The sequence below is a fragment of the Neolamprologus multifasciatus genome, chromosome 14, assembly GCF_963576455.1.
Source record: "Neolamprologus multifasciatus chromosome 14, fNeoMul1.2, whole genome shotgun sequence".
Taxonomy (NCBI): Eukaryota; Metazoa; Chordata; class Actinopteri; order Cichliformes; family Cichlidae; genus Neolamprologus; species Neolamprologus multifasciatus.
This window is the reverse complement of record NC_140452.1, coordinates 12,837,242-12,863,704: the sequence shown is the minus strand read 5'-3', so window position 1 is coordinate 12,863,704 and position 26,463 is coordinate 12,837,242. Positions and strand designations below refer to the sequence as shown.

General features: G+C 41.2%; 1 protein-coding gene across 1 annotated transcript; it reads right to left on the bottom strand.

Moving 5' to 3' along the window:
* Nucleotides 1–1,830: 1,830 nt before the first annotated feature.
* On the bottom strand, nucleotides 1,831–25,335 carry LOC146503669 (rho guanine nucleotide exchange factor TIAM1-like). The gene is made up of 26 exons (XM_085184053.1): nucleotides 25,246–25,335; nucleotides 24,254–25,151; nucleotides 22,820–23,279; nucleotides 22,352–22,524; nucleotides 21,928–22,152; nucleotides 20,374–20,559; nucleotides 19,025–19,171; nucleotides 18,820–18,894; nucleotides 18,236–18,406; nucleotides 17,962–18,066; nucleotides 17,450–17,531; nucleotides 17,160–17,246; nucleotides 15,983–16,195; nucleotides 14,167–14,267; nucleotides 8,906–9,091; nucleotides 7,951–8,019; nucleotides 7,531–7,656; nucleotides 7,320–7,428; nucleotides 6,556–6,735; nucleotides 6,353–6,471; nucleotides 6,150–6,258; nucleotides 5,165–5,223; nucleotides 4,930–5,035; nucleotides 4,720–4,807; nucleotides 4,435–4,607; nucleotides 1,831–4,219 (listed from the first exon to the last, which is right to left on the bottom strand). The coding sequence occupies exons 2-26, from the start codon at nucleotides 25,139–25,141 to the stop codon at nucleotides 3,693–3,695; spliced, it is 4,764 nt and encodes a 1,587-aa protein (XP_085040179.1). The 5' UTR covers nucleotides 25,142–25,151; nucleotides 25,246–25,335; the 3' UTR covers nucleotides 1,831–3,692.
* Nucleotides 25,336–26,463: the final 1,128 nt, after the last annotated feature.

Here is a 26,463-nt window from a genome sequence, read left to right as displayed (position 1 = left end):
AGAATTCATCCTGCTACTTCTATCACTAGTCACATCATCAGTAAGTTGGCAGCCTTACATGCCTATGCCATAAACTTTCCTTTCTTTCCCCATATTTTTCGCTTTCTGTGGCTTTTCAGTCCTTTTGGTGTTGCTGAGCTGGCTAATGTGTTTGTACCACATGGGTCATTTGGCCTCTTCTAATGTTTTTTGCTGTTTCTTTTGATTTTAGATTTAGTCTTTGATTTTCTTTCATCATTCATTTATTAGTTGCTTTGTAATATCCTTTTATGAATACATAAAGATTATAAATAGAGATATTAAAAGATAAATAATCCCATAAATTAGGATGGTTCCATTTATCTCTTGGCAGATATTTAATCAAGGAGCTGTGTCATTCAGAACTGTACTGTATTGCTCCACATCACAAGGCTGTAAGTCTGAAGAGATCTTTCCGCTTGATCTAAAAGGAGCACCAGAGCTTTTGTGTTGGGGGTGGTGATTGACAAGGATGTGCTGGCTGGGGGTGGGGGGCAGAGAGCTCAGTTATAAAAGAGGAGATAAGGTACCCACTGATTGTAGAGTGCTGCCATTCTTCCTGATGTTAGCTTGAAAATACTGAAGAAATTGTTCTTTTCCAAGGAAGCAGAGAATTCTACAATGGTGGAAGACAGTTGTCTACAGCTCATAACAGGGTTACAGATGTAATGTTTTGACTAATGTACAAGAGGACATTACCTTTAGGAGACAATTTAAACTTACATTTTCTATTTTTGGCATTCTGTAAACTGGAGTGATTTCACTTTTCTGCTGATTCTGAAATGTAGCACCAGTGAGATTATTTCCCCCCCAGGATTTGTGATATTTACATTTTTTTTAATGCACTTTGTGTGTTTTACGATTGTGTTTTCTTAAGTGTTCCTAAGAATTTTTTTTTAACTTTAGAGTAGAAGTCTGTAGTTTCCGCTCAAAATGTAGATTTGTTCTTTTGAACTCTTGTTCCATGTGCTTTTTGCAGCAGTGTTTCTCCCGCTTAAGACAGTAGACCGTTTAAAACACAATAGCCCTTCAGTAAATATCAGTTTGCTAAAACATGTTCCAGTTCATATTGTTTTGATTTGATCTTTTTTAAGGTTGTGTGCAAAAAGCAGATGCCAGAGAAGGTCTCCCTGCAACCATTGTTTATCTTTGCTCATGGACTTCCTGAATTTTTTGGTCACCGTTCCCCCTTGCTCATCTGTTGCACCCGCCTTTGTATTTCTCAAAAAACCTGACTGGCAAAAAGAGCTTTAACGAAATAGAAAATGACTCACTAGCACTGAAATGCAATAGTTTCTCATTACAAAAATGTCCATGTAATGACAACACCTCAAATTACTCATTTAGAGGAGGCATATTGGAAAGTACGGTGTTCATTTTCTATATCCAGTTATAGAATGTATAGATTTAGATTAAATCAATTGTTGTTAATAATCCTCAGCTTGCTTCATTCCTGTTATGTGAACACTAAACACTGACTGCAGACATTTTTGTGTTTTCTGTTAATGGCGATTTAGGTTGCTCACCATCACTCAGACACTTAGTGAGCCGAAACTCGCAAACACTCTGAGTGGCTCTTAATGTCTTCTAAAGTTCAGCTTTAAGTTTTCCACTTGTTGCAATTGCAGTCAGTCTCTAAGTGTTGCTTTAAGGTAGCTGAGCATCGATTAGTCACGTAGTGCTGTTGTTTACAAGCATGTCGACTTGACATTTTTGTTTTCTCCCATCACAAAATGGTCCTGTAGACTTGGTATCTGCTGAGCTGCAGGGAGTAGACGAGGCTGCTGATTAAAACCACACCAACCACACATGTTAAATTATAAGTAGGAAACAACTGTTTTTATTATGATATCAGTACATTTCTATATACACACAGTAATAAAAACGCAGTCTTAGTAGCACAATGAATTGTTTACAAGTATGACTTCTTTCATTCTGCACACGGCAAGTCTTTCCCTTGATTGCTTGAGCAAATTTGGACTTTCTCAGTGGGAAAAAAAAACACGACTGTGTTTGCTGCTAACAAAATTAATTTACATATGAATAAATAAGAACATTGCATTGTATTCCAATACTAGTGAACAATCATTTTGAACACACAAGACATTTTTTAAAGAAGCTGAAGTCTCTTTCAGGAAGCAGGTTTACAAACTCTAAGCTAACCCTGAACTCTGAACTGATCAACCCTGAGATAGGGTTCAAAAAAGCTGGTTCAGTCGATGGGGACAGAAATAAATAAAGCGATTAAAATATGGATGTGAGGTTGTGCCTAGGTTCAAACTGAATATGAATTCTTAGCTATGGGCTTTAGATTTAATGATAGTGAGCCGATGTATTTTAAAGTTTGTAAATATCTCAACATGTAATGCTGTCAGACCATACTAAACCAATTTCAGCTTATATGTAAAAACTCACTTTTAAACTATAGCTAGTTTATTTTTAGAGTCTCAGTCATTTCATTTGCACAATCATGTAATCATGAACATGATTCACTCCTCATTACATGACAAGTTTAATTAGTATTTGATGTGTCTAAATGTTGATACAAATTGGTGCTAAACTGTGATTACTACAGTAATGCAAGGTAAATGTTCCAGTGCTTTGAAGTGGTTCACAACCTGACAGGCGCCTAAATGTCCACACAGTCACATTTATTAAGGCGTATCTGTCTGGGAATCCAAGGCCCTTCTTTAGGGAGAAACTTGTGGACAGATTTGTTAAAGAAAACCTACCGTTGACTTTTTCTCTTGTAACAGGGTTAACAATGTCAGCTATTTTACTAAACCCGCTTTCTGAAACAGACCCCAGGTGTATTATGTACAATACTGAGTGGTTCCAAGTGGAGTGTTAAGTATCGATGTGTATGCGTGGTAATATTGAAGAGGAAAAGTAAATGTCACCAAAACGGTTTCACAGTAAACAAAGACACGTGAAACAGCCAAATTCAAGTAAAACAGGATTATGCCAAATCAAAACAATGAAATCCCCTTGCTTCTTTGACAAGGGGAGTTTTACAGAATTCCACTATTATCCTATTAAATGTAACAAAAAAAGAACAAGCTGTCTCTCTGAGTAAAAAGATAGCTTTAAGTTAATAAACAGCAAATCAAAATCAAATACATCAGGAAGTCTGCACTCAAAACATGTCAGTGTATATTCATGTGAAAATCCACAAGTATAGTAAACTATGCAAGACAACGGTCCTTTGCAATTAATTGTTCTATTTCTTTAAGGACAAATAATATACAGCCCTTAACTATGATAATATCTCTGAGTAACACAGACATAACAAATATTTATGTTCTCACAATACCCAAATTTGGCAACAGCAGGCAGGACTAAAGAATGCCGCCCAAATGTGCAAACCATGCCAATCAAAGCAACTGATTAGACTCTGTGATTGTACCATTATTTCAACCCTCAAAGCTTACACTTGACTTTCCTGTAACAGCATTTGATTCAGGAAAAGCTCCCTCACTCTGGATTCCTGTATTGCTCCACTAATATTCTTACCTGTACAAAAAAAAGCATTCAGCATAAGATAAAGAAGGGTATATCTTCTACTAGCTGTGCAATATACATCAATGCTCATGCATTGTTTGTGATGACTTGTTTTTATGGAGCCCATGTAAAGCTGTCTAGAACACTCGCTGTCTATCTTCTGTCATCTGCTTTTATGTGGCACAGTCTGGGGATAAACCTGACTGCTCCCTTCTTACCCAAATCTCATCCTTCTCAGTCTGATTTTGATCCTCCGTCTTGTCTTTGATCATGGTTCTCTGCTTCGCCATGTCAGATGTCTCACTGGCTGTTGGGGATTTAATCTTCTCTCTTTCCACACCCTCCAAGGTCAAAGCCATGACTGGTGCCTCCAGGTCAGTCTCAATGGACGCAGGTGTTGGTGTCTGGCAGAAGTCGTCGTCGTCGTCACTGAGGATATCCGTTTCCTTCACCTCTTCTTGATCTTCGTATTCTTCTAGGTCGAATTGTTCTTCCACCCAGCGGTCTGTGTCACCTGCCAAGTCAGACTGCTGCTGCTGCCGATCTGGTTCCTCATCCTGCTGGGACCGTTTTGAGCCAGTTTCCTCTGGTGAAACGAGGTCTTGCTGTTCAGGATCACCATCAAAAACAATATCCGTGTCTATGGTGAAACGGTTGCGCACTAACTTCCTGCGGCCCAGAGTCCTAGTCGGGGCAGATGCTGCAAAACCCCAGAACATCAGAGAGATAAATTATTATGAACTTACTACTTTGAGTTCATCACTTTGGAGTTTGGTTGAATTATCTTCCTACAATACTGCTTAAAACGGTAAATGAAAAACCCAGGATAAAACCACAGGATTCTGCCTGTGTCTGTCAAAAATAAATTGTGCACTTGAAGCTGTTGGGTTAATGCATCTACAGACTGGCATTTACCTGCTCTATTTATAGTGGGACGGGCTCCCTTCAGAGCACACAGCCGTTTTCCTCCAAAGGGTACATACTGCTGGTTGAGTGGTAAGCTCTCTGTTTTTAGGAGCTGCCGGCGATGCTTTTCTCGCAAGATGGAGTGGACTGTCTTCACAAAGTCTTTTCTGCTCTCCGGAGAGCTGAGAAAGGTAGACAGTTTGTCACTTCGTTAGATAGCAGACTGGACTTTATCAGTAGTGGGCAAGCTGTAATCTGCAGTGTAATTGAACATCCTTTAGCAGAAATCCTCACCTGCAGCACAAGTGAAATGTCCTTTCTGGTCTTCCTTCTGACTCCGATTTTGTGTGGACAATCTCACACACAGCAGAGCCCTCGCCATCTGAGGGAGAAATCATCACTAATGTCTCATATACGTAGAAATCTGGTAATATGTTGTGAGATAATCATTAGTCGGACTGAAGCTAGAACTAGTGTGCTACTAAAGTTTGTAATCTACTATACCTGCATTGGTCATAGACCGGACTTGAAGGGCATCAGTTGGGATCATGTGACGGAATCTGAAGGGATCTTTTTCTTCAGAAGATACAGAGACCCGGTGGGAACCTCCCTTCAGTCAAGTAAAGAATTTTTTTTGTTTTTACAGACGGAAAATGGTCCACAGGAAAGGCAAATCAACAATGTGTTTGCGATTGGGGTTTGGTGTTGCTGATGGAATCCTGTTTTTGTGAAAACCTACCATTTTCTTCTTCTGCTTGGACCCCTCCTTGCAAACAAAGACCACTGCTGTTTTGAACACTAGAAAGCATTGGTGGAAAAAAAAAGACTTAGTAATCACTGGGGTTCAGGTCACATGTCAAATCAACATATGTAACTTTGAAGTTAACAACAGGTCTGTTCATTAAAAACTACATAGGAAGGGTTACAGGTCTCCTTTTGGTGCACTATTGTGAACGATTCTTGCTAAAATGAAAAGACTTGTTTATTTATATGTTTTAGTTCATTTTTACTCTTCTGTAAAGCATCCTTGGGGTTATCCAAACCTTAGTTAATATTATTATTAGTACCATTGTTGTTATTACTAATACTATATATGGTCAGAAGTTGGGGGGGGGGGGGGGGGGGGGGGGGGGGCAACTAATACATGTGTTTTTCTAGCCCGTCTGACTACTCAAAGCACTTTAGACTACCTTTTTTTACAGCACTACATTTTTAGAGCACTTTATTCTAGACCAAGTACTTGGTCTACCTCACATTATTGGGGAATTCAGAATCACCAGTTAACCAAACATGCCTGTCTTTGGATGTGAAAGGAAGCCAGAGAGCCTAAAGAAAACCCAGACGGGCAAAGGGAGAACATGCAAACTCCACACAGGGAGACCTCAGCTGACTAAGAGATTTAAACTAGAAACTTTCTCATTGTGAGGCAACAGTGCTAACTATTGCACTGCTATGCAACCCACATTACAGTTACCGAAATGTTGTCAAATGCTGCTAATCTGTCACTTATGGAGTGTAATGCATTTGAATTTTTCCATAATTACTAGGCAGTTCTTTCCAAAATGTGCCCTGATCTATGTGCACGCTTTACACAATGTGTGTGACTGTGCCATCACAGTCAATTTGTCATTTTTCATCAGATGTTTTGACATTTTTAGATTTAATCCAAACAGCATACATACACTTATTATTCATTTATTACATAATCAACAATCTTGCCATACCAAATGTAGCCATCTGGGGTTCTTTTTTCCATTTTCCTAAGGAGGATGGTGGGTTAATCCATGTCACAGTGTTGTGGAGAAGCAGATCGCCCATTGACAGATCTGCAACCTGGTAATTGGAACGAAATAATCAACCAATCTGCTCCAATTTTGTGTCATTTTTGGTTAACAGAACAGAACCAAGCCAGGTTTCTCCGATCTACCCCTTTCTTTTCACTGCTCTGCTCTGTGATAAGTTGATCAAACACCGCTCCAAACTCCTCATGGATCTTCTGCATTTCATTGATGTGGCTGGCAACCTTGTTCATGGCTTTCATGGCAACTGCAGTCAAGCACAAATCACGTTATGAGGCGGGTTGTTGGGACTGTACATATTTTTGAGATCTGCTATAAGAATTTGTCTTACCGTCGAGGTGGTAATGTTCCTCACTGTCTGGGTCAGTGAGCGAGAAGAGCTCCTTCAGCAGGAGGGGATACTTGAGAACCCTCTGTATGGGTTTGATTAGGTAAGACTCCAGTGTGGAAGAGTGCTGCTGCTTGGGGTTTCGCTCATCCAGAAAGGCCTTAAAATTGGTGTCAGTTTTGGCTGGAATGACCAAAAAAGAACACTTAGATGATAATTAAAAGTAGGTAAATAGGTAACATATGGAGGCGTTTCACTATGTAACTGATAAACATTGGATTCCTAGTATTTTCACCAATGGTCTATAAGTTTGTTGTCTGCTTGCTTATGTTTAGCCTGATATTATGCAGATTACTGGCGTACAAGCATGCTTTGTCTTGCATTAGAGATTAGGAGCCACATCAAAAGGTCTGAATTGTTTTGTTTTTACAGAAGGGTCATTTTTATCGAACAGCAGCTAACCATGAGTGGGCAGAACAAAAATCTGTTTACTGTTTAAAAAAAAGAAAAAGAAAAACAAAACAGCTTTATTCTAATAGCACCTCCTTAAACAGTGTGGCAGATAACCAGTTGACTCACTGAATGTAAATGCAGAAAATAAAGCCATCCAGTCAAGTCCTGAAGGGAGTGGGTGTACTAGCTTAGAAGACAGTGTTCGAGACTGCTCATTATATACCATACATTTGTGCAAAGCTTTTAGCCCTGGGAGCCTAAATGCATCCTCCCTCCTTTAAGGAGGGATGCATCGCTGAAGCACATTTACTCACCCTTCACAAGGACCTTAGGGACTTTGGTGTGGCTGGCGCAGAAAGCACTGTAGATCTTAAACCGGTCTGCATAGTACAGGAAAGAGCCTCCGAGGGAGAAGAGGATTTTCTGTAAAAAGGAGTCACACAACCAGTAATTCAAAGACTTTGTCGGGTCTTTAAATACCTGTTGCTAGTCTTTTGCTGTATATTTCAAAGAATAAGTGCATACCTTAAACTGATCTACTCTCTCCAGTTTCTCCAAATCAGGAACCAGTCTCGTCCCGTCTTCCAGAGTCTTGAGAAACTCGACTTGGAACTCCACCATTTCTGGCAAGTTACCAAACAGAACATCCAGCTGAAAGAAAAATTATTTGAGAGGATTTTAAATAAAGAAAGGATTTTAACACCTTCCAATGCATTTCAAAATATTATTTTTATTAATCACTTGCTACCACTCGTTGTTGAAAGTGCAGATAAAACATGTTATTTTCAAACATCCCATCTCTCTCACACATCATCCAACCCTCTTGTCCTCACACAGAGCTGCACTTCACATGATTATGTAACCTACTTTTCTTAGAACATTTCAACAGTACTGGCATTTAAAAGCCTGGACCCCATAAAGGCACATGGGGAGCATTTGACATACCTCATCCTGAGTAAGGAAGGTCTCTTTCTGCAGTGGGGTTAAATATCTCCCAATGAGGCAATTGAGATCCTGCAAGAAAACCATGAAAAAGAGTCGGTAAATTGTGCTTTACTCAGGTTTGCCTTGTGCCACCGTGTGAAATATGGACACACAAAAAAATGCATTTTTAAATAAGGCTTTGACATTTTTAACAAATCAACAGGTATAGAAAGAGATAGTCAGACACCAGGACAAATAAGTAATTCAAGCTCAAACCGAAAGCAGCTGGTGGGTGCCTTTTTCTTCAGGAAGAACGGCTATATGGAAACCAAATTAAGTACATGACTCTGGTAATACAAACGTAAGCTGAAATGTAGAAAGCCTAAGAAATGAACAAATGCCTGGCAATCAAAAGTAACATGAGACTGACTCCAAATGACGTGCTCAAACTTGTAGCAAACAAAACACATTATGTGGTATTGCATTAAAGCTTTGAACTTGAAATCAAAACCCCTTCAAGTGTTTTGCCTGTATTTATTGCATTAGCAACAAAACTGCAACTCCTACTACAAGACACACAGACATAAAAATGCACCCACATGTCTGTTTGAACAATACACCATCAGTCACTTGCAGTATAATTTCTATAATAACTATATCTGTGGCCCGTAAAATAGGGCATAACATTTTAGTTAGTCTAAATGATTCCATTATATAGCATCGTTAACCCATTTATTCCACTGAGCCATATTTATACTGGGCTGAAAAAGATTAGGCAATATCCAAGCAAGGGCACAGCTGTGTCCTGCTCATATCTCCCGAGACACAGAGATAAATATGGATAGGTCATGTTGAATGGGTAATGTGGAAGCCTAACACGACCTAAGGCAGACAGAAATATCGATCGATGGACAGGAGGAACATGCACACTCACAAACACCATCTGCCTCCTACAAGTAAGATGAGTGATACTGACTTTGACATAGGTGCGTTCGGTCTCCACGAGTTCACAGATGACTTTGCGGAGCTTGTCGGCATCAGAGAGCTGTCTGGGAGTTGCAGGAGGTGGAAAGGGCGATTCCGGGCTCGGCGAAGAGGACACACACTCCAAGGAATTCATGTCATGGAGACTGCGGCAGAAAGCGGCGACCTGCTCCGTACTCTGCAAAAAAAGGGGGGGGGGGGGGAAACAACCAAAAAAAGATGAGTGTTTCAATGGCAAGTGTGATAAAATCCTTCATAAAAGAAAACGGCAATGTTCACAAAGGAGCCACAAACATTAGGAAGCAGATGCCACTTTCTACCTACTGTTGTGCACACATCCATGACTGTACAGCAACTGAGCCTGGAAAGAGGCAGTGAGGCAGCTCTAAAAAAAAAAAAATCATTTGCACTAATTTGGTCTATTTTCAGTCTGTCATAACAATGACTTTCCACCTCCGTCTCACTCACATCGTTCTTTTCCCTGGTGTTTTCCTCCTACTGATGGATCGGTGGTGTAATGATTCAGCTCTTTCACAGAATCAAAATATACACACAACGGTGTCTGTCCACATACAGTATGGGTTGCCGTGGTGACCAGCGCTGATGTGCATTAGACTATCATTTTGGGTAAAAAATAGACCCCACTCAGTAGCAGCCTACATGGCTGAACTAGTACTTGTTACTTTGGCCACAATAGGCTACAGCCTCAGCATCCATAAATATAAACTGGCATTTTGGCTTTTTTAAAAAAAAATCAATACAAACCCAAAGCAGAAAGCACAAAGAGCATAAATCATATCCATCAAAGCCTTATTCACTCTGTGAGGCCAGACTTCATTTGAAAGTACATGATAAAGATCAAATGAGACAGTCACATAACAGGGACCACTAGGAGCTGTAGTCATTATTGAGTTCATAACTGGAAGCTGAGAGATGTGTGCTTTGTTTTATATGGAGTTTTACAGGCTGAACAGAAACAATTTGTCCTCTCACACCTATAGGCTCCCCTGAGAAATACTGAGATTATACATCAACATAGCTGCAGAGGATGAAAGGTTGTGGTTCTCATATTAGAAAACCTAATTATGATCTTAGCTGCTGTCAGTCTTCACATCTAGACAAACAAACATAAGGATTCTGCTGTCTCTAAAAAGCAATGCGTGTGCAATTTTTCCAATATTCCAATAGTCCTGATGTTCTTTGCCATCATTCACAAAAATATGATGGAAAAATGCAAGAGCGAGAAGAACAGAGTACAAGAAGAACACTGTTATCCAGCAACTGTTACAGATATTCCCGTGCAGCTTTGCAAATGACCGTGGTTATCAGCTTTGTTATCTAATCAAAGAGACATTGATATGTAAGGCACGACAGCCATTTGTTCCTCTTGACAATGTTCCCAAATTAAGCAGGCAGCTCTCACATAAACAGATGAACTAGGAGGTGCTGTGTCTGTAAATGCAATGTTGCAAATGGATCTTACACTAATTCACAAATGCTTTGTGATTTGTTAGATCTGATATTTTTTGGTCAGAGTGAACATAACACATACTTTGTAAGTAAAACCAACTGGATGTAGATAGTGATTTAGTTAAAAAAAATAAAAAAAAATAAAAGTTAAAAAAAAAGTCTTATGAAACTTACAGCTGATGATATGTAAGGTCCAGTACATTACACATAAAATTGAACATGAAATGCTAGATGGAAATGCACAAACAGATTGCAAGAGTGCAGAAAAAGGGGAAAATTCAAATCTGTTTCTTTTCTGAACATTTTGCCAAGTTTTACTAAGCCTAGTAAGACAGTCACAGTCAAGTCATGCTCTTCACAATCTAGGCTAATTAACACTATGACAGCTTTGGGTGCTTGGACACTTATGACATGTTAGAAAGGAGAGAAAGTACCGAGAGGGAGAAAAAAAGAAAATCACAGGCTTCTGTATCTATTTAAAAGAACAATGTGTAAATATAAAAACCTGTCACAGATATATTTTTTAATCTATATTTAATTTGCTGGGGGAAATAAACTACTTCAAAGCATAAAAGCATGGCGTAAGGAGAAGACTGCACGTCTGTTCTCCGAAACTGAAGCCCGATATCGCAGCTTAAGGTGCTAAGAGAGAAACTCGGAAATAGTCAGTAGATTGTCCAAGTCGCGTAAAGTCCAAGTCATCTGCAGTAAGACTTGTAGAGCATGGGCTCCTATATGCAGTGTTTTATTTTGGCATCTCCTGGAGCATTCCAGTGATTATGGGGCAACTCTGCGATGACAGTGACTCACAGCTTCCTGTCATTGGTCTATAGCAGCCAGCGAGAGGTGTGAAACTAACACTGAGAAGGACAGGTGATTTTGTTTTTCTTTTCACTGGAATGAGACAACAGCTATCACAACAGCACCAAGAATTAAGCAGGTAAAAAAAAAGGACGTGCATGAAAGAAAAGAGGCTCACCAGATGAAGCATGTCATAGATGGAGTCTGTGGAGCGCTTGCTGTGCTTGCTCCACTTCAGGATAGACATAGCCGGGTGCAGACGGACAGCCAGCGTCAGTTAAAGTACCAGAGAGAAAACAAAGACTCCAGGCTTTAGAAAGAGCAAAGTCTACACTGTGTCTCTCCAATACATTTCTGAGCCCTTTTCTCTTTCCTGGTTAAAAAAAAACAAAAAAAAAAAACAGGAGAAGATGCTGTGGTGCTTGTGATGAAGGATGAGTGGAGCTGCTCAGCCTCCTCCTCTCCGCCCACCAGCACTTAAAGCCTTCCAACTCCCCTTCTTTTGCTCCTTCAGTCTGCTGTAGCTTTGTCACCAGTACTCTGCTGTTTTCTCTCTCTGGCTCTCTCTCTTCTCTACAGGCTGGGTAAACTTAGGCACACTGTGTGAGTGTGAAGATCTGGTCAACTCTAGCAGCATTGTAAATTAGTCTCGATAATCCTCCAGACCGGGGAGAGAGCAAAGGAGCAGGAGGGAAAGAGTCTCCTCCTCAAGGCTGCAGTGGAGCAGGATTGACTGGGTAAGCCACACCGCATTAGAATACAAATGCAGGATTTCAGGAAAAGGGGAGAGGGGAGCTGCCGAGGAGCAGGCTAGAGAGGGGGTGAACTGCCGTGCAGCATTTAACAAGTAACAAAAGAAGCAATGGTCCCTGTGATTAAGTTACAAGCTCTGAAAATGCCATAGCAGTGAGGAAGAAAAATACACACTTGCTGTTTTCACCAAACATTCAGCCCCCCCCCCCAATAACAACTGAATTGCATGACTTGCTTTCCACTGTGTGTCCCGTTTGACTCAGTCAGTAATTTCCTACTTTCCCAGAATGCCCCACATAAAGACTCCACATTTGTCATTGAGAGATGGGAGTGTATAGCTAAACAGTTTAGAGACTGTTATTCAGATCACAAAATGATGCTGCACCGAGTTCTTCTCTATTGAGCCTGTAGCCAGAGCACACAAATTGGCATCGCTGAGAAATGATGTAGGTGGTCTGTGCCAAAGTCCTTGCTTTGAATATGTAGTACGTAATGAGGTTATGTTGCACATAGCTTTTTTAATAACAAGACAGAAAAACAGTGATAGTACTTTGCCCCATAAAATAATTAGAAAACAATGTGTCTTTCATTGCACAAAATACAATCTTACAAAGGTTAGGCTGGCTATCTATATCTGACAGTGACTGAAAGTAGGGAATCGTTGATCATCTTTTCAGCTGTTGTCATACAAAGTCATGGTGCGCACAACGACAATGTTCAAAACGGAGCCAGAAAATAAATTAGTTAACTAATATTTTTATCACTTTGTTAAGCCACTCCTGAGCCGATTTCAAGAAAACATATAGACATGTTTCAGATACGAGGACATAAATCTCAGCTTTTCTTTGAGGTTTTTCACAGGGCCACCTTTTTAATGATTCACATACCGTCAATACTACACCAAGAAAAAAGCGAGTTCTGATCTCACAAAAGGAACCTATCGGTTAATTTTCAAACAGAAAGCCCAAAGGAGAATGAAAGCAATCAATGTTTTTTTACAGAAAAAAAAAAATAGCTGAAAAAGCAGTATTTAACAGAGCAGATCACAATCTTAACCACAGATTTTGTCCTTCAGTTTACTCATAATCTAGATCTAGACTTGTTTTCCTCATCCCTATAATATCATTAATAATTACAAAGGCAGTTACAGAGCTGCACTTGATTAACTGCTGCTCATTAAGCAAGACAAGTTCAACGGCGTGATTAAAACAGACAACGCATAAAGAAGCAGTCATGTGACCAGCTCTGAATTTGAAGGGTAAGTAGGATGTCTGAGGATATCACATTGATCCTTGGAGCTCTTGCAGTGAGCTCCCAATTTAACCGGGTACAATGAGAAATGATGTCGCTATCAAGTGTTGTCATAAGAGATGAGAGATAAACTAATCTACAAGAGCACATCAGTGCTTTCATTCAGCATTTCATGAGCAAGTGCCCAGTGATCCTTTGAAGTCGGTTACAGAGAGCAGATTAAGGACTGCCGCTTTAACTATTTTTTCGCCTTTCTTCTTCTTCCATTTTTTTTCGAATTAGACATCTTTGTTAGTCATAGCACTTTAACAGCAACACGTGGGTCTTTGAGACTTATTTGCTTGTCTTGGCAGTCGTGCTCTGAGCTTTCTTTTTTAAACTTGTCTCTGTTTTCATTTATAGCTAAAAATGAATCCACCCCCAGTTATTACCTGGTCCTAGTAACCTCGCATAATCAAGCAATAACAATGCAAGCTTAATCAAACCCATCCATCACTCGGCTGTTTCATTCAAAGCAAATCATTTGTCCTGTCCTTTGTCTCCAGTGCATAAGATACACTTCATGCAGCAATGAGATATATTTGTATTTAGGTCCCTTTGATTTAATCATGTCAGAAGCTATGAAATTCCATTAGAGTTGTGTGTCATGGAGGGAAAAGAGAAACCTGATACAGATTGTGTTGAGAAGCATGGGGTTAACACCCTCGTGTTGATTATGGATGCTGCTCTGCTTTCATAAACAAGATAAAATGAGCCAGTAACAGATGGCGAGTCAAACTGTGGCAAAGCGAAATGCCTGTGAGTGCTTTTTCATAATACCAGAGCTAAGAGGTGCGCTGTCAAGAACAAGGACGGAAAATATGCATAGGCGCTGCAATATTACATGAAAGCTTGGTTGTCAGATGTTTTCTGTGATGACACTAAGAATAATAATAATAATAATAATAATAAAAGTGATGATAAACATTGTGCTCTTACCTTTGTGCACTCGTCGAACTCACTGAAGATCTCAGAGTCGTCATCCAGGCTGTCTCCTGAGCTCTCCAGAAACAGTCCAACTCCATCATCCAGGATTTCCTCTGAGAGAAACAAAACAGTCATGTATATGCGTCATAAAAGCCCCCCCCCCCCCCCCCCCCCCTTTAAATTAGATTAATATATTTACTTGCCTTGTCATTTTATTAAGATTTAAGACCTTCTTAAACTAATCCACTAAGCTAACTGCTCAGAATGTCCTATTTTTCCTCATTTAAATCCAGTAAATCTATTGTGTTTGCATTAATGAAACTGATGTCGCTACGGATGATGGTCTGAAACTCAGTTCTTCTTGCATGGAAATAAAATATACGCTTGAGATTTGCCTACTTGCACGCTTCTGGTTCATTTACATGCCAGGTGAGTGTGTAAACATCACCACACTGTGAGCATCTGATGGCTTTGATACGCTTTAGATTTGTGGGAATTGAAGTTAAACTGTTCATTAACCTCTGCTAATTGGACCTATAAACATGCAAACATGGAAGCACCAGTGGCACTTTAAATTAGTAAGTGAAATACAGTACTGTGCAAAAGTGTTGAGCCATCCATCATATCTTTATGTTTGGCTTCTAATTCTTTAAAGTGGTCTTGCGCAGTCATTCTTCACGCTTTCTGAAAGCCGAGATCTTTCTGTGGGCATTGGCTGCTTTTTCATCCAATCCCTGTACCTGACCATTTTCAGGAATCTACATTTTTTGTTAATGTGGCCCTCTTAATCTGTCCTACAAAGATACAATTGTATTTCTGGACCAAAATTGTGATTCCAAAATAGCTGTTATCCAAAAACTTGGCATCTCTCTGCATGGTGTACAGTGTAGCCTAAAAAAACCCCCCAAAAACAGAGCAACTGTACAAGTGGAGGACAAAAGAAAAAGCGGCATGCCTAAAAATCTATGTACAGTAGGTGAAAGTCCTCGAGAAACAGGAAAAAAAATTCAGCACAAATATCAGACCAGAGAGATGAATCTGGTCCTTCATTTGATCCATCTGCTCCTCACTAAAGCCTAATCGGAAATGGTCGTAGAAGTAGAAGGGTGGGCATCAGGGAGAAAAAGGCAGACTTCAGAAAATCAGTGGCAGCGGATCTTATGAAGTGAATGAATGTATATGGAGGAGGTCAGGAAAAAGGTACATCAGAAAGTGTCTACAGGCATCTATGAAACAGTGGCAGCTCTGTGGTGGTTTGGGGCTGCATTTCAACTAGTGATGATGGAAATTAAGAATTTAGGAAAACACCATCAGATACCATCATTACGCATTTGGAAAGTGTCTTAACGGCAAGAGCTTCATTTTTCAGCAGTGACAGTGATCCCAAACATACTGTTAATTCAACAAAAGCAAACCTGGATAGAAACACACAATGGAAAACTACCAGTCATGGATTGGCCTTCCCAAAGCTTGGGCTGCAACAAATATTGTGACAGAGAACGGAACCAAAAGCAGCCAACATCGAAAGAAGAGCTTTAAATATCCTTCAAGCCTGGAAAGCCTGGAACTATTCCTGAAGACTACTTAAAGAAATTAAAGTAAGCTTGACTAAGAGACTTCAAAAGAAAAGAAAGAAAAGAGTTCTGTGCTAAAGAATAAAGGGATTCAAAGCAAATATTGACTTTCAATCCTGTTGTTATTTATTGACTGTAGTATCGTTTATGTTTGCATATATTTCGGTAAATCACTGCACTTTTTTCCCCAGCAAAAGACTCCACACAGCACTGCATAACTTTAAGTATACCATTTGTGTCTTTTTTCCTTTTACCTTGACTTTGGGAGAAAATGTCAGTGTAGAGATCCTCCTCTGCATCTGAGCGGCGTGGCGGCAAGTAGCAGAGCTGACGGCGGTCCACCGCAGGCAAGGTATTGACTGTCAGAGCCAGTGAAGCTTGAGAGAATGCTGCTTTCATGTCAGAGAAATTAAGACTATGAGAGTCTTTTCCATTTAACTGAAGTATTTCATCCCCTGCGTTCAGACCTGCAAAAAGATGCACAACCAGCTTTCAGCATCAGCTCCAGTTTATGGTCTCCTATTCCTTCATTTACTAAAAAAAATGTTCTCTAATATCAGATCGTAATGACTAATCTTTAGCAATAATCGAACAACTCCTGCTTGAAATGTTCAGATGGTGTTTTAAGTAAAATGGTAAATGGCCTGTATTTGTATAGCGCTTTACTAGTCCCTAAGGACCCCAAAGCACTTTACACAACCAGTCGTCCACCCATTCACACACTGGTGATGGCAAGCTACATTGTAGCCACAGCCACCCTGGGGAGCACTAACAGAGGCGAGGCTGCCGGACACTGGCGCCACCGGGCCCTCTGACCACCACCAGTAGGCAACGGGTGAAGTGTCTTGCCCAAGGACACAACGACGAGACTGTCCAAGCCGGGGCTCGAACCGGCAACCTTCCGATTACAAGGCGAACTCCCAACACTGTTGTTTTAATTTCAGCCCCACAGGCATGACCCGTTTCTCTATTTTTTGTGAAATATTAGCCAGTAACACATTAACACTTGTTGTCCAACATCAGTCATAATTGTTCTGGGATCAATGCTCTTTATCTTTATTTTGACATCATTCAACTCTTCAGCTTCATTACAGGAGAGCCAGTGTGAAGCAGCCGTTGTTAAGTGTCAGATTCAACATAATTCTTCATAAAGGCCAGTGAGAGGCATGATTATAGTAATCAGCACCCTTGAGAAGTGTTGTGTCCTCTAAAACCTTCTCTACCTGTTGAATAAACATGTGCTAATGCATTTTTCGAAAGAGAAACCAAGCAGGAGATGAAAACTTTCCTGGCCTTGATCTGAGAAAATGGAGAAGCACTAAAAACAGCTAAGGCAACCTGCATTGTTTATATTTTCCTTTAAAGTGTGGCTTATTAGATACAACGTGTGTTTAGGAAGAGTTCTTTCAGTAGAAATGAAGGATAATTAACCTTTAGCAAAGGCTAATCCCCCTGCCTTTACATCAGTGATGTAGAGCTGCTGTACTCCATCCTCCTCCACCACCGAAATGGAGAAACCTGAACACAAAAGGGAAATGTGGAGAGAAAGAGAAGCAGAGAGAGAGAAAATGAAGGTATTAGCCAAGCATCAGAGGGACAAATAGGGATGGTTAACAAAAGGTCAAAGAAAATCAATTCTTAAGCTGAAGAAAACAGAAATACGAGTTTTTAACACTGACTTCATTGCAGCATTCTAAATAAAGACAGAAAATTACTCTTACCGTAACCAATCATGCAGGATTCATCTCTGTCAAACTGGATTACTTTAGTTATTTTAGAGCAAAGCTCAATTTCTTTGTACAGCTGCAAGGAACAAAAGGAAGTCATTATACATCCTGAAACAACAGCCTACTTCATTCATGGCGTGGTGGGTGGGTTATTGACAGCATGGAAGAAGGCCATTAATTTTCTGTACTTTCAGACAAAGCAGCTGTAGCAGTTCCTTACAGAGGAGTTTCTTTGCTATGTCATGATTACATGATTTAATTACAAAAGAGGTTACAGATATTGTTTATAAAGCTTCTCTATGATTATTTTTGGTGCATGGATCTCCCAGGCACATAGTTTTATTTATTATAAACCTTGTTGCTGTAGTATTTTTTTCCTATTGTGATTTCTAATACATTGTAAATCAACTCCTGACATTTTTTAAAATACATTTCTTGACCTTGACTCGTTTTCAAAACAGCCTGTGAGGGGAGGAAAGATCATATTCAAGATATCAATGACATACCAAGTCGCATATATCCTCCTCTGGTTTGGGAATGTAGAATTGCACTTGATTTTCTATAAGGAATTTGAGTCGTAAGTAGTGTTTAGTGGGATCGAGCTGATGGGCCTGTGGGATGAGCACAAAAAGACAGAAATTTATCCAGAATCGGAGCAGTGAGATATCTTTCATTTTTTCCTAACATAGCTGGTATTTCTCTGGCTCAATGTGGCTTTCAGTTTAAGCGTCTTATGAATATCGCTTTAAACCGTAGCTCATTCGAGGCTCTGTTTTTTACCTTGCAGATGGACTCGAGAACACACAGTGCAGACTCTCCTGGCTGGATGATTGTTAGCACGGGCTGGTCATTTGGGAGACATACCCAGGAGGGCGTAAGGTGGTTGGGAACCCAGATATCGCTCTCTGTGCTGGGTCGTGGAAGGCTTTTCACAGTTCCCTCCTCACTTTTCTTGAAATGGAGACATCCAAAGTAATTAAACGCACTTTACTGCAAGGTCTGACTTCTTCAAATTAGATAATACTTCTAAAATAGTCTCCAAAATAATCCATCTTCACCAATACTTTGCATCTTCCTTCTAAATCAGAGTAGTCGGAATACACTTTCCAAGCCATATAATGCATTTGCTTAAAGGGGAATGAAAGAAAAATTAAAAGCTCTAATTTGCCTGAGTAGCTGTCACAGCTTGTAAACTCTCCACTTTGGCTCTGGCGCTTACTCAGAATACATTAAGGGGTAATATTTCACTGATGTCAATGTTGGCCACACATTTTGTTGAGGAAGTTCGCACTTCTGTTTGACCAACTGCTCACTGACAAATGAATGCAAACAGATAACTGAATTATTGAATTATTCATCCTTACTGTGTTTTCCTTAGCTGGATCAACATATATGCCATCTACTGGCTTTTTAATGGGCTCTTCACCATCAGCAAAAACCTGCAGGAGCAAACAACAAAATAGCAAGTTACCAGTCAGGTAGGATGGATGCTTGAGAAATGGGCAAAAGTAACTTGTCAGCTCTGATTAAGCGCGGAAATTTTGGAAGGAGGTGGAACACTTCACAGACCTGGCTGACAGTTGGGTGGGCTTTTGTCTTTTTCTTTGAGGTAGTGTCCAGACCCCAGAGGGAAGAGAACCTGCTCTTGCGCTTACTGCAGGAACGAGACATGGCCTGCGTTCGCCGTCTCACTCCGGTCTCTGTGCGGGCTGCCACCTGGAAAACGTAACACGGCGAAGTGGGGTCAAAAACGGATCAAATGAGATCGACAGCTATCTGTTTGGCCTCGTGTCAAATCCCATTTTGCCAAAATGACTTTAGAAGTGCAGAGTATCAGCATATTTCAGGGGGTTTTAAAATAAATAAAATCATAAATATTCAAGAGAGGAAAGCTACAGTTCTGACAAAAAGAGAAAGAAGAAATAAAACTGAGTATATACAAAAAGTGATCAAGGAACATTTCACTGAGTGGTTTATGGAAATTACCTTGTCTTAAGTGACTGAATAAATGGTCATGTTAATCATACAGATATTGAGTAGTCAAATTTTATGCATGAAAACTAGACTTGGACATTTTTTAGGCAGCTTAACTATTAAGAAATAAGTAAAAGGTTTGGGGTTTTTTCTAATAAATACTGAATTAACATATCAGCACTGTGCCTGCAGCAGGCTCTAAAACTAGCCTAGGCACTCATTCTGTCATTTGTTCTGTCAACACTTTGCAGGCCATTCTGGTGAGTGTACAGTGCTGATACAGAGTAAATTCAAGAGGAGTGAAAGCGTAGGAAAGCTCTTAGCAGTTGTCTTTTGTTAGACATCCTTAACTGCTATCTCCCAGCTCAAACACCCACCTGCTCTGTAGCACTGCGTTGGTGGTGGTGAGGGAAAAAGCACCTCAGTGATCTGCGAAACATCGCTAAAAAATCAGATGTTTTCTTTTACTACTAGTGCTTTTAGATGTGAAGTACATAACCTCTTTGCAGCAGCAGTGGGAGGCCAAATCTGAACTAAAACCCTCACAAACGGGTGACCTACGTGAGACCCGAGCTCATAAATAGCATAGTCATTATTTTTAAAAAAGAAAAGCGTGGTTTGACACAATGCATTGTAGTTTTTGGACTCGACTGTCCTGCCAAGAGCATCACTGGATGTGCTCAGTGATGCCAAAGTGTATTTTGAGTGAGATTTCATGGTCCTTTACTAACAATATGAGAACAGGTTTGAGCTCTGCAACAGCGACAGCTACTGTTACTTAAGTGCACTTTAGATAGATGTTTGTCCCCAATATAATAATCAATTCCAAGGTACATTTTTGAGGTCTCCAGGTCTCTTTTTCCACAAAAAAAGAAATTGAAAAGGACACTAAAATATGCCATTGTGTTTGCGTCAGCAGCAAAAATAAAGGAGAGAATATTTACCAATGCATGGAAGGAAGAGACTGAGAATATACCCAGCCGGCCCATTGCCAGCTTGGTGGGGCGAGAGGCAAAAGCCAGAAGGCGTTTGGGGTTAGGCAGCTCTCCTCCTTGCAGGCTGGCCAGGTAGCATCTAAAGCGAAATAAATCCATGTGAAACTGCTCCAGGTTCTGCTCCCACAAGAATATCTGCAGGTTGAGAGGGACACAACAGTACATCCAGTTAATAGTTCATTAATGGCCTTGTCTGTCAACTTCAGACTAAGATGGAGCATCTCCTCACTTCCATAGAAGCTCTGTTACCACTTTTCTCAGTGTTGCCAACCTTCACTCTCTCTGTGCCTAATGGTTTGATGTTTATTGGGGCAGTAGAGCAGGACATTGTGATTATTCACTGGGCTGTCCCCTCCCTGTCACGGTCCTGCACTGGTGTTTGGAATAGGCAGCCAGCTCCATGGCAGAGTGCTCTGTATTACTGCCAAGTAGCCCAGAGACGAGAAAGAAACAATACTGCGCATTCCACTGGCAGATAGAGGCTGGGAGCGTTTCAGCTTTCTAAGGAGCAGTCCTACATCCATTCAGTTCTCACAATTTGAAACCTGACACTGCCAAACAGAACAGCTCCAACCAGCCACTACCAAACGGACCAAAACAAAAGCGATCTCTCCCCTTTCTGTAAACAGACCCATTAAAGACAATATGAACTTTGTAATTAATTGAGAATGTCAGGCCGACCAGAGCAAAGTGCATATTACAATAAGAAAAATAAAAAGCAATCTGGGGGCTGTTACATTTGTAGCATTAGCAGCCTCTAGCGGATGATTCCTCTAAATCTGCAACTTAATCCTCTCTCATTGCTCCCTGCTTCTCTCTTTTCCTCATGTTCCATGTATTAAAAACAACCGGAGGATACAAGACTGAAACACATACTTACATTTGATACCTGTAAGTATTGTAACAATAGCTAAAATATCACTGAAAATGAGCATTTTTTTAATTAAGCTAAAGATTCCTCAGGATTGGTTCTCATTGAGGTTTAACAGATGTCTTAAGAGCTCTTAAATAGATAGAATGCTTTTTTATACGTCTTCCTGACATGCTTATGAATCCAGACAAAACTGAACTTTTATGGGCTGATTACTAGGAGGGATGGGCAAAAGCTTAAAATTGAAAAACAAGTATGTCACAACTAAAACTGACTGATGGGGCACAGTTATATTTGGCATTTTTCATACTTCCATCCTTATTTGATAAATATTCAGCCAAGATAGGGGCCACTATGTTGCATTCCAGGTGTTTTTTGAAGCTACTCAACCCATTTTTTCATATATACTTTCTATCAGTATTGAAGTTATAGAGACGCATTAAGAAATCAAACTGGTAAAACTTTGTTTAACTTCACTGTTTTCTTTTGAAATAATCTATTTTTATAGAAAGGTGATTTGTAATCAGAAACAATATAGCAGTAAGTCGTCTTTCCATGCCTTGTTCAGAAATATTTTCCCCCTGCACACCTGCCTGACATGAGCTCAAGGAAGAAAGTAGTATGACACCTACTTGATCCAGGATCGTCTTCCTCTTCTTGGTGTCAGTGACAGCAGACAGCTGCATGTCTCCCATCTTCTTCATCTTCTCGTCCATGTCGATCTTCTGCTCGAGCTTCTTGATCTCGGCGCGAAGTAGCCGAACAGTGTCCTCTCTGTGATGCTGGCGGGCAACAGTAGTGGCACATGCTGAGTGGATGGCTGTGATCCAGTTTTCCAGCTCTGTCTGGCTGCAGGTCTACAGGGGGAGGGACCATGAAAGGTCAAAGGTTACACAGCACACAAACTCCTTTGTTTTTGTTTTGTTTTGCTCCTGATGTATTAAAAGGCCAGAATTTTAAAGATCATAAAAAGAAAATACAGTCAATACAGGGCAATGTATGCAAATTAAATTTGTATTTATTCACAGAACAGTTGACATACATGCATTTTCTTACCTGGAACAGAAAAGCATCTCCCAGGGAATTGCTGAGGCAGAACACAAAGTCCTTTTTGGGATGTTCTGGTACAGCCTGGACAATACTGTTCTCCACCCAGATGGCATGTTTGGGATTGCTGTTGTTGTCAATTCCTGAACGTCCATCAGTCTCATAGAAGAAGAGCGTGCAACCTGGAAAACCAAAACAATGGAACTGTTGATTTAATTATTTATTTTTACAAGAAAGTCAGATTTCCTCAAGCAATTTAATTCTGCTCCCCAGTGGCCAACATTAAGAAGTGCAGCATGGCAAGAGTCAGGGAGAAAGGCTTTATTAGACACCTTTGCTCTCCCTTTTGAATGTCAGCATGTAACTAAATAGCATCAAACATATTATCTTGCATGAGCAGAATGTCACAGGCTGACATTACATGAGTGCAGTGCAATAAAATGTAAATTTAATGATACCACTGAGGCCATGACACACCTTTGAGGGAAACCCAGTAACTCTTCCACTTGCGCCTTGTGGCTGACTCCACTTTCTTGTTTTTCTTATGCACAAGGAAGTTCTTAACAGCAAGTTTGCCAGCTTTGCGCACCATCCCTTGGACAACACTGAGTAAGAGGTCGGACTGGTACGCGGAGCTCATAGTGCTCTGCTCATCACTTAGGGCAGACCCCGCCTCCTCCAAGCTCTCAGTCTGGCAGGAGCTCATCTGCAGTTCCTGACGGAAGTTTTCGTACACGCCCTGAACGCACTCGCTGGCCCCTCCGCCGCCACTGCTGCTCCCGCTGTCACTGCCAGTGAACATGTTCCTGCCATGCACTGAGAACACAGAGAAGGAGGCCGACATGGTCTTGTAGCGGCGAGACTGGAGCTCCGGCTCCACCGTCACCCCGTCGATGCCGCTGTCCTCATATTCGCTGCCCTCCCCGCCTGTGACATCCTGAGTTGTGGCAGAAGCACAAAACAGGTGAGACGGCATCACAGCTTCTTGTTCATCACTAAGAAGGCAGCCGGTCATTAACAACCGCTGCCCTCACCTGATCGTCTATCTCTAAATAAAGGATAGAAGCATTTTTGAAAAGCAAACATGTTGCAAAAAACAAAAACAAACAAAAACAGATGCTTAATGAGAGCCCACAGGTTGTCTAACCCTGAGTTTCTGCTTAAAATTAATTGCCAACAGCAAAGCGTCTGCTGTTGTGTGAGCACAGCCTGCCCGGCCTGTGGCACCACAGGGTCTGCCCTCTCCTACCCACATGGTCAAAGGCTCCTGGGAGATGAAGGGGGTTACACTGAGCTTGGTATCTCCATCTGGTCACATGACCTAATCATGCGGTCCAGAGCTCCATTCACCAGAGTTGACGGTGCCCCGTAGAGACAGGGCCACCAATGCACGTTTTACTGTTACACTCTTCCACAGGCCTCCCCTCATTATCATAACAAAGGCCGAAGTATTTCTAACAGGGAGTGACTTTAGGCTGTGCTCGCCCCCTCCCATCATCGCAATCTCCTCTCACAAGAAAAACAACAGTTTCTTCAGGAAACTACGACTCCCTCGTCCCACACAAGCTTTCTTTTTACACTCAGTTTGTTTTAACAGCTTATTGCGAGGTGACTTAAGCGGAACAAACTCACAGATTCATTGGGGAAGTGAATGAAGGGAGCTGTACTACTACTAGATCATTTCAGATTTAGCACAGCTTTTCATGCTCTGTCCAAAACAGAACAGAATATCCACGACAGCATTAAACAAAGTAAGGTCCTTGACATATATGTATCCAACAGGCTATCAAAAATTCATCAGCACTTGAGATTAATTTTACTGTTTTCTAATAACCACATTTTCAATTACTTTTTTAAGCTAAATTTGCAGTGCAAACAAGCAGTACATTTTAAAATAGTTACAGATCTTACCTGTATAGTCTGCGCCCTCCTGCCCTGCATGCTGGCACACATTTCAACTTGGTGGCTAGTCAGGCCTTCAGACAAGCAGTGTGAACGTCGGCAGGGAAGGGTGTATGCACCGTAGGTGTTTCCATCCTCGTCTGATGGAGATAGCATTTTATCGTCCTCACCCTCCCTGATAGCCCTGTTGGTGTTGTGCCACTTTGCATAGCGGCCATGGAGTTGCCTGGAGGCAGGACTCATCTGGCTATACAGCTCATCCAGTGAGTTTGCCCTGTCAGTGGAGTCTGTTGGGCTGGACTGCAGGTGGCCTTCGCAGCCAGTGAAGTCCCTCTCGTTAGTCAAGTCTATAATCTCCTCTGTGCTGGTCAAGTGATCTTGACTGACATCAGACAGGGAGAACTCCAGGCTGTCATCTCGCCACATGTCTGCAGATTTAGACCTCTTCTTGAAGCCAACAGTCTCCTTGGAGCAGTCTGGGGTTTTCTGGAGGTATTTCACTTCACCTGCGTACATATCTTCATCCTGCACCTCCTCTGCCATGGGACCAGGTAGGGTTATGTGCATTGAGGGATTGGCCAGGTCATTGTAAAAGGATACTGGACGCAGATTCATGGCCACCCGGTCCACCCAAATGGGGCTTCCAAAGTCTGGGAGGATATTTGTCTCATTGAAGGGTTCCAGGCCATTGTCAGCCAGGGACTGTGGGATGCTGGGTGTGCTACTTGAGCGCGTGCTTGTCTCAGAGTTCCTGTGCTCTATTTTTCCTGATGAAGCATGGCGAGAGCGTCTGGACTGCTTGTTGGAGATGCGAAGAGACCGAGACATGTGCTTACGTGACAAATAGCCACGTCCGTAGAGGGCATGGTCCCCATTCTGGCTCTCAGCATTTCCCATGATTCAAAGGCTAAACGGACAGGGGGAAACAGATTAAATAAACCTAGGGCGACATGAAGGAGAGACATACAGAAGAAAAGAATTGTATCTGAATGGTGTTTTACCTGCGGGGCCGTAATGATTTTTCTGGCATTTTGTCACTGGATCTTAAGACAGTTTGTTCCTTTGGCTGGTATAATCCACAAACCTCTGAAAAACAGATATCTAGATAAAAAATCAGTGCAAAACCCATGTCCTCTTAATTATGTGTGGCTTAGCTAAACATTTGTACTCTTTCAACAAATCTGTCTACAGATATGGACACGTAAAGACGGAACATGACATGTTGTTTCCATCCTAGGATTTCCCCTAAAACATAGGACACTGTTCACATAAAAAGAATTGATAATTGGAGATGTTATAAACACAGAGCTGTAACTTGTCTTGCTTTGCAGTTATTTCTTTAGCAATTATCTGTAAAGTCAGCTAAATAAACACTGTGCTTAGACTGGCAGAGGATGTGAGCCACTCAAGCCCCCTTCAATATGTACAGGGATTTTGTGAAGTGGAGGGTACCTAATGACAGTGAGCGAACATGAGTTATTCAGAACTGGAATGAACCATCCATGCAGAGATATTGTTGTTTGCTCTCAGGCACTACTTCCTGCATTAACAAGGACTGGGAGCAGGAGGGTGCAGAAGCTTTGACTATAATTCACATTTGGACTCTATTTATCCGCCTTTAGGCCGGACAGTGTGATCTAAAAAGGAAAACAAAAGTCCTGTTCCACTTTGGGACCACCAACAGATGGGACAGAAGATTAGCTAACTTATTTGTGGCCGCTGTTTCTCACGATGTGTGCTTCTCCACTTTTTAGGATAGACCCTCGGGGGGGGGGGGGGGGGGGGGGGGGGGGGGGGGGGGTTTGCTGATGCAAATAAGCCCAACCCTCTGGTGCTGCCCTCAGGCTTACTGTGAGGAGGGGCTCTACATAAACGGAAGTTGACCCCATTTTTACACGTTGTGATCCTTATCCTCCCTCCTTATTCTGTCCACTCATCAACCCTCACTGGTACTGCAGTGTTCCATGTTTGAACTTTACACAACTACATTCATCTTTTATATAACTCTGCAGTGTGTTGGCTGTTTCATTTAATCCCATTTGGTACAAAATAGAACAGAGCGGAAACGCAGGAGGGTAAGAACTATGAAAAAAACAAAACACCGAAGTTGTTACAGGAAATGATATTCACTGAGGCATACAAGCATTGCTCACAAAATGCAAGCACTACAATATACTGTGGACCACTTCTGGAGTTTTTTCACTTAGCCATTCCAACAT

Excerpts from the sequence above, each read along its gene's own strand:
- LOC146503669 (XM_085184053.1), bottom strand. The coding sequence starts at position 25,141 with ATGGGAAATGCTGAGAGCCAGAATGGGGACCATGCCCTCTACGGACGT. Across the intron at positions 20,560-21,927 it reads GGAAGACGATCCTGGATCAA|ATATTCTTGTGGGAGCAGAA; the intron begins GTAGGTGTCATA and ends CTCAACCTGCAG. Across the intron at positions 6,259-6,352 it reads AGAGCAGTGAAAAGAAAGGG|GTTGCAGATCTGTCAATGGG; the intron begins GTAGATCGGAGA and ends TCCAATTACCAG.